The 7,306-nt window shown below is 17.5% G+C and overlaps 1 protein-coding gene across 1 annotated transcript; it reads left to right on the top strand.

Moving 5' to 3' along the window:
* Positions 1 to 3,567: 3,567 nt before the first annotated feature.
* On the top strand, positions 3,568 to 7,306 carry PRELSG_0028600 (cytoadherence linked asexual protein, putative; the record flags this gene model as incomplete). Its single annotated transcript, XM_028675901.1, has 9 exons — positions 3,568 to 4,342; positions 4,432 to 5,031; positions 5,166 to 5,219; positions 5,288 to 5,350; positions 5,488 to 5,616; positions 5,705 to 5,890; positions 6,091 to 6,249; positions 6,352 to 7,115; positions 7,217 to 7,306. Coding segments are annotated over 9 exons (2,820 nt in total), but the record flags the coding sequence as incomplete, so codon positions are not given.

Below are 7,306 nucleotides of genomic sequence, written 5' to 3' on the forward strand. Positions count from 1 at the left end.
GCAAAATTTAATAAAATATTTTTACAATATGTTTGCATATTTGAGTAAGTAAACAAGTTTATAATTAATAAACATAAATAAGCCTATTTATCCAACTATTAAAAAAAAAATAAAAATTTATTAATAGCTTGTTTTAATTAGAGTTATAATTTTAAGGTATATATTCAAGAAAAGATGATCTCCTGAAATATTTTTTTTTGTAACATAACTTGGATTGAACTTTAATTTTAAGAGAGAAATACGTTAGGTATTACCTATTAAGTTATTATATGAAATTTAATACCTGATTTATTTTACGCTTAAATGATAATAAATTGATTTATTAATTTACTAGTTAATGACTTTCGGTAAGTATCATATAATAAAATTAATAAAGAGTATGTAGAAAGTAGTTTCTACTTGTCTATTATAACTTTATTTTTGTTATAAGTAAACCATATATAATTGATTTACAAAAAATTAAATAAATAATTTATTTTATATGCTATTTAAAATCCTTAAAATTTGTTAACTCAACATTTATATTATTCTTAACGAATCAACCACTTTATGGCATATTTATATATTTTAATAGAGACTTCAGTTTGTTTGAATTAAAACTGACCCTTGAATTGCATAAACACTTTTTAATTAGTTAATAAAAAAAGTTTTATTAACCTTTTGTAATATAAAATTAGCTTATTAGGAAAATAGAAGTCATCCATACACTGACTCTGGTTAAAAAAAAAAAAATAATTTAAAATTTTTTTGTAGGGAAAATTTTGGAGTTTTTGAGTTGTAAGATTATTAATTTTTGATTGAAAGATTAAGATTAATTCATAGACAATATAAAGTTTATGTTTTATTTTATTTGTATATTTTGAAATAACATTAAGTAACTTAAAGTTTAGGTTATTTGTTATAACTTAATTTGTGTGTGTGTTTTTAATTAAAAGAATATACTTATTCTTTGTAAATAAAAATACATCTATAAAAGTAAACATATGTTTGTTAAGCAATACATATTTGTTTAATTCAAATTAAATATTATATATTATAAAATGTTATTATATATATAATAAAATAAGTATATATATCTAAAAATCCGTATATTTAGTTATACATGCCTTTTATTAATTTATCTGTTCAACACTAAAAAATTCATTAAGCAAGCAATAAATAAATCAATAATATACCAATATTATATTTCATCAAAATTAATTCTCATTTGTGATAAATATACAATAAAAAAAAAATTATCAATTAATTCCCAAAAATCTATTTAAAAAATATTATCATAAAAAATAATAAACAAATATAGAGGCACATGAAAAAATAAAAATGTTTAAAAAAAAAAATATATACATGTTTTTTAATATATATACAATAACATTTTTAGATGACTGTTAATGCATTTTCTTAAATAACTAAAACGAACAATTAATTTTTCGGTTTACAGCATATTATCAATTTATTTATTGAAAAGGCTAATAATATTCTTGATAATAAACACATCTTTTTTTTTTTTCAAAACATTACAAAATACAATATAGTTCATAGAAAGAAAAATCAAATTACATAAAAATAATTATAAATCTTAGAAGAATAACATTTTTTTAGATTTTAGAAATTACATATGATACTTTTTTAATGCAATCACGTGTATAATTTAACTGTTGACACTAATTTTTTATAATTTTAATTTTTTTTTATAGACTATATGTCGTTATAACATATAAATAAATAACTAATTAAAGCATATAATTAATTATGAAAACAAATATAAGGGTTGTGGTAATTTAATTTTCTTAAAAATTAAGGAAAAGAATTATATATTATATTATATTATATTATTAAGAAATATATACCGTCTATAGAGTTATATACACATATAATTAACGATGTACAGAAAAAGCATTATTATAAAATTTACTCATAATAACAGAAATTCATTACAATATAGAATATTATTAAATTACTATTAATATAAAACGTAATAAATGTTTAATAAATTAATTAAAAATTTATTTAATATATAATTAAAATATAGTAAACATTCTGTTCATTAAATGGATAATTTTTAGTTCTCCTCCATTTATTAAATCAAATAATACAAAATATAGTAAATTAAAAATTTTTTTTTTTTTGTATAAATATGTAAATATGAATAATAAAGCTATTTTAGTATGTATTTTTTTGTATTTATGTAAAATATTAATCCAGAATATGTGCTATATTAAACTTCTTTAATATACACTTCTATTTTTTATTGTTCTTTCGATACGTTCATAGTATTTCTTTTAAATAAGTATACTATGTAAAAAAAAAAATTTTATATGTGAGTAAAAAAATATGAAATTTAACAAGAGTAAAAATATTAGTAAAAATGAGAAAAATAACAGAAAAACTATAGCAAGAACAACTAAAAGTGCAAAAAGAAAAATGAAAAATATATAAAACAAAAAAGTTGACAATAAAGTGAAATAAAAAATGATAAAAAGAAGAAAATTGAATAAAAATGATGGTTTTAATTTTTCAAATTTTTTTAAAAAAGTATATTCTTTAAAAAAAGTAAATATACTAAAATATGAATCAGTAACTTCAATAATTCTTTGTAATAACATTTTTAAATAAATAAAAACATGTTTTATGATTTCATTTATTTTAATTTGATTCCTTCTTTTTTTTTTTTTCCAGAAGGGACAAATATTTAGAATTTATTTTGATCGATAATAATATTATATCAGCAATATTTTAAATTTCATTTTATTTTTTAAAAAAATTTACTAATTTATAGTGAAAATTTTATATTTAGCTAAAATATTCAGTTCATATAAATTCACATGCATACTTTCTCTTTATTTTTACTAACTTATATATATATTTACATTTTTTTATTTTTAATAAACTGATAATACAATAGCACAGAATATTATTTTAATATCTTAAAGACACATTTATATATATATAGCAAAATTCAATTTTCTTTAATTAAAAAATTAATAATATTAAAGAACATTTAAAAATATATTTAACAAAAAATTAACCTAAACTTACTCTTTTTTAGATAAGTTACATAAAATTTTTTTTTTACGTATTAGAAATTGTTCATTTACATGCATCACATGTATTATAATTCAAAACGAAATACTTTTAAAAATTACTAAAAAAATTAATATATATAAAATATAAAATGAATTATTATCAAATTTTCCGTTATATATAACCATTCCTTTAATTAAAAAAGGTAAAATTCTAATACTTTAAGATAATCATTGAAGACATTTTAATAAATGGAAAAAAAAAAAAAAAAAAAGAATATAATTGAAAGAACCAGAAATTCACATAGAATTAAATAATTTTATGGATATTTTATTATTGTTTCACACTATGGTTACATTTATATATTTAAAAAATGGATATTGAATTCCTTTCTTAAAAAAAAAAATTTATACATTTATAACTTTTTTCATTTTTTTATAAGAAATAATCTGCTTTTTTTTTTTAAGATAAAGCATAAATATAAATATAAAAAAAATTAGAATATATTGTTTTAATTAACATTTAACAATGAAAGAATTTTGTAAAATGATAATATGTTTTATAGAACAAACTTTTATTTACTTCTTATTTTTTATCCTGCAACAAAAAATATATTGCTCTTACAAAGATAGTAATATCAATGAATTAATAAATGTAATTGGTAATGTAGAATTATATGATAATTTAATAAAATTAGAGGGATTAATGTTACAATCTTTAGAAATGGATGAATTAAAACTACCTATATTAAATCCAGAAATAAAAATATATCTAAATATGTCTAATTTTAAAGTAGTGAGAATTATAAGTAATAATGAAGAATATGATTATATTATACCTACTTCTAGGTGCAATACTGAAGATTTAGTAAAGTTTGAGTATATATTAAAGGAGCAGTTAGTAAGATCTTACGATTCTAAAAACTCTAATTTAGTTAAAAAAAAAAATTTAATTGTGAGATCTTTAAAAATAATAAAATTTATGCTTGTGCCAATGAATTTTTACAAAAAGACAAAAAAAATAAAAGAATCTTTAATAGAATTAAATAGTTTATTTTATTATAAATCCAAAAGATTAAATAAGACCTTAATTTATCATATAAAATACAAAAACTGGTTATTTCAATTTAATAAATCAAATTATAAAAATATTAGAAAGAAATTGTTTACACATATGCCAATTTATACTAACTCAGATATAATTGAGCATAATGATTTATTTTTTACTACTAATTCAGATATTAATTCAATGAAAAAGTTAGATTATTTATCAAATTTTTATAACCTGGGAATATATAATTTAATAGGTTCTCATTTTATAGGTATTATTCATTTATATTTATTTGTCAACATTATATAAATTATTTCTTTTATTTAAATATTAATATATTTTCTTTTTTTTTCTCTATAGTTTTAGGGCATTTTATCGTCCTAAAGTTAGCTCTTAAATACTTTTTTAGGTATTTTGAGTTAGGAAGTGTAAAGTTTTATAGTTGGCAAAATATTTTACAATTTAATATATCAGATAGATTTAAAGTACTGGATTTATTTTGTAATATAAGTGGTAGTTATGAAGCAAATATAAAAAGGAGAAAACAGTATTTAAATAGTAATATAATATCACCATTAGAAGAATGTGGAACATTAGAGTTTTTAATCAATTATTTTAATGCATATCAGATGGAGTTGTATGTTTATGCAAACCAAATAAATTTAAATATTCAAATTTTATTAGAGAATAATCATTTGAAAGATAAATTTTTTGATTTTATGTGCAATAATTATGAGAATTGTAATATATATGAAAGTGATAAATTTAAAAATGAATATAATGAAATAGTATTAAAAAAAAATGAAAAAAATGAATTTTTAAAAGGTATTTATTCTAAATCTTATGGAATAAATGCATTTAACATATACATAAATTTTCTCTATTTCATAAAATATTACAGTTATTATAATAAAAATAATATTTTGTATGTACATCTTTTAAACCTAATTGGAATTTTAAGTAATTATATTTTAATATGAATATTTTTATTATTTGCATATTTATTTGATAATTTATTTCTTATTTTCATTTTAATTCATATCTTTTTTTTTCTTGTTTACGGTTATTATATATTTTTTGTTAAATATTATTAGATGGAGATAGTAAAGCATATGTGAGTTCTATTTATCTACCAGGATATTATAATAGTAAAAAAAAAATGTCTTTTTTTATTAACTTGCTTATTTTTTTATTGAATTTTTTAATTCTTTTTTAGTTATTCAGCTTTCTTTCGATGAAAAATCTGAGTTGACAGAACTTTATGATAATCTTCTAAAGTGTAAATTTAATAGATAAAAATATTAATATAAATTATATTTATTAAAAAAAAGAAAATATACTTAAAATATGCTCATAAAAATGATATTAAACTCTTTACTTGATAAATTAATAAATTAAAATTTTTTTACATCAAAGGTGTTGAAACATGTTACATGAAAGATAAAAATAGAAAAGTACCCAATGTCAAAGATTCAATATTAAATTTTAAAAAATATGATTCAGAAATATGTAACATGTGTGAAGGGACACTTTTCTATATAAATGGTAATTACTAAAAATAATTAAATATAAACATAGTTTATAATTTTTTTTTCCAAATTTTATGTTTTTAATCTTTTAATACATAAATTAGGTCAAAATGAAAATAATATAACCATCCTACAAAAATTTTATATTTATGTTACTAAAGTTTTGAAAATTAATAATATAAGTTCATTAATAAAAAATATGAATATTTTTGAAGATTATAGTAATTTTTTAATGCATGATGTAAATTGGTTTACTTTTTTATTACTGTTTAGACTAACTTCATACATGAGTAATTAAAAAAAAAAAAAAAGTACAATATATTTTTTTATAATATAAAATATAGACGTTATTAGTAAACTATTAATATATATTTAGAAAAACTATATGAAATTTTGTAAATGCACTAAAAAAAAAAAAAAAAAATAAATAATAAATGGTTGATATATCTTTTTAATTGAGCTTATAAATAACGTTATATATATTTTATAGATGTTGCTCGTTATAATATAGCAAATGCCATGTATATAAGCTTACGAAAAGAAGATAAATCTAAAAGAACTATTGTAACAAACTATTGGTTTCCATCTCCTATAAAAAAATATTACTCTTTTTATGTAAGAAAAAATAAGTCTGTAAATTTATTAGAAAGTAAGAAATAATATAAAAAATGAAAAGAATAGGATTTATCATATTTATTACCTTTTTTTTGATTTATTTTAACATCGTTATTTCTTATTTTTTCATTTATAGAATTGGAAGATTTAATAAATGCAACTACAATAGAAAAAATGAAAACATGTATAAAGTTTATTATTCATGTAAATTCATTTTTGCAATTAGATTTTTTTTATTACCTAAACGAACCTCCACTTAAACAGCAACATTCCTATGCTTTAACAATGTTAATTGAACAAAAATTTAAAGAGTGGTTTCTTAATTATTTAAGTGGATATTTTTTTTTAAATTATGAAGACGAAAATACAAGAAAAAATATGGCTGAAAAAATAGAAAAAGGAGAATTTATAACTCCCAAATATAGTAAATGGACAACCCATATGAAAAAGTTTATTGAAAAATCTTATCAAACATATTTAAATCAAAGACATGTAAAAAATTTATTTGATTATTATGATCATTATAACATAAACAATAAAATAATGTTAATGAAAGATTCATATGAGCTATATTCAAAGAATTATGAGAATATAATATTTTCTGCAGATATAATTGATTTAAAAAAAAATGATTTACTTTCTAACAAGAAGAAAAGGAGGAATAGAAATTTTTATTATATACATTCTATCTCAGGAAATTCAGTAAATTATCACAAATTTGGTATTATATATGGATATACAGTAAATAAAAACTATTTAAAAGAAATAGTTGATGAATTATTTGTACTTTATAAAATGAATAAAAATATTTTTTCAGATATGTCTTTTCTACAAACAGTTTATTTACTTTTTAGAAAAATTGAAAACAGTTTTAATGTACATAGGAGAAATGATAATGTGGTAATATTAACAAATCCATATATATATAATTTTTTTTCATAGAAATATGCAAATTTTTTTTCTTTATTTTGGCATATTTGTGTATTTTTTTTTTCTTATAGAGTATGAATAACATATTTTTTTTTAATGTTTCAAAACATTATTCTAAATTAAGTAAAAAGGATAGAGAAGAAGAAATAAATTTATCTATG

The sequence above is a fragment of the Plasmodium relictum genome (genome assembly GCF_900005765.1).
Source record: "Plasmodium relictum strain SGS1 genome assembly, contig: PRELSG_00_v1_428, whole genome shotgun sequence".
In the NCBI taxonomy this organism is placed as follows: domain Eukaryota; phylum Apicomplexa; class Aconoidasida; order Haemosporida; family Plasmodiidae; genus Plasmodium; species Plasmodium relictum.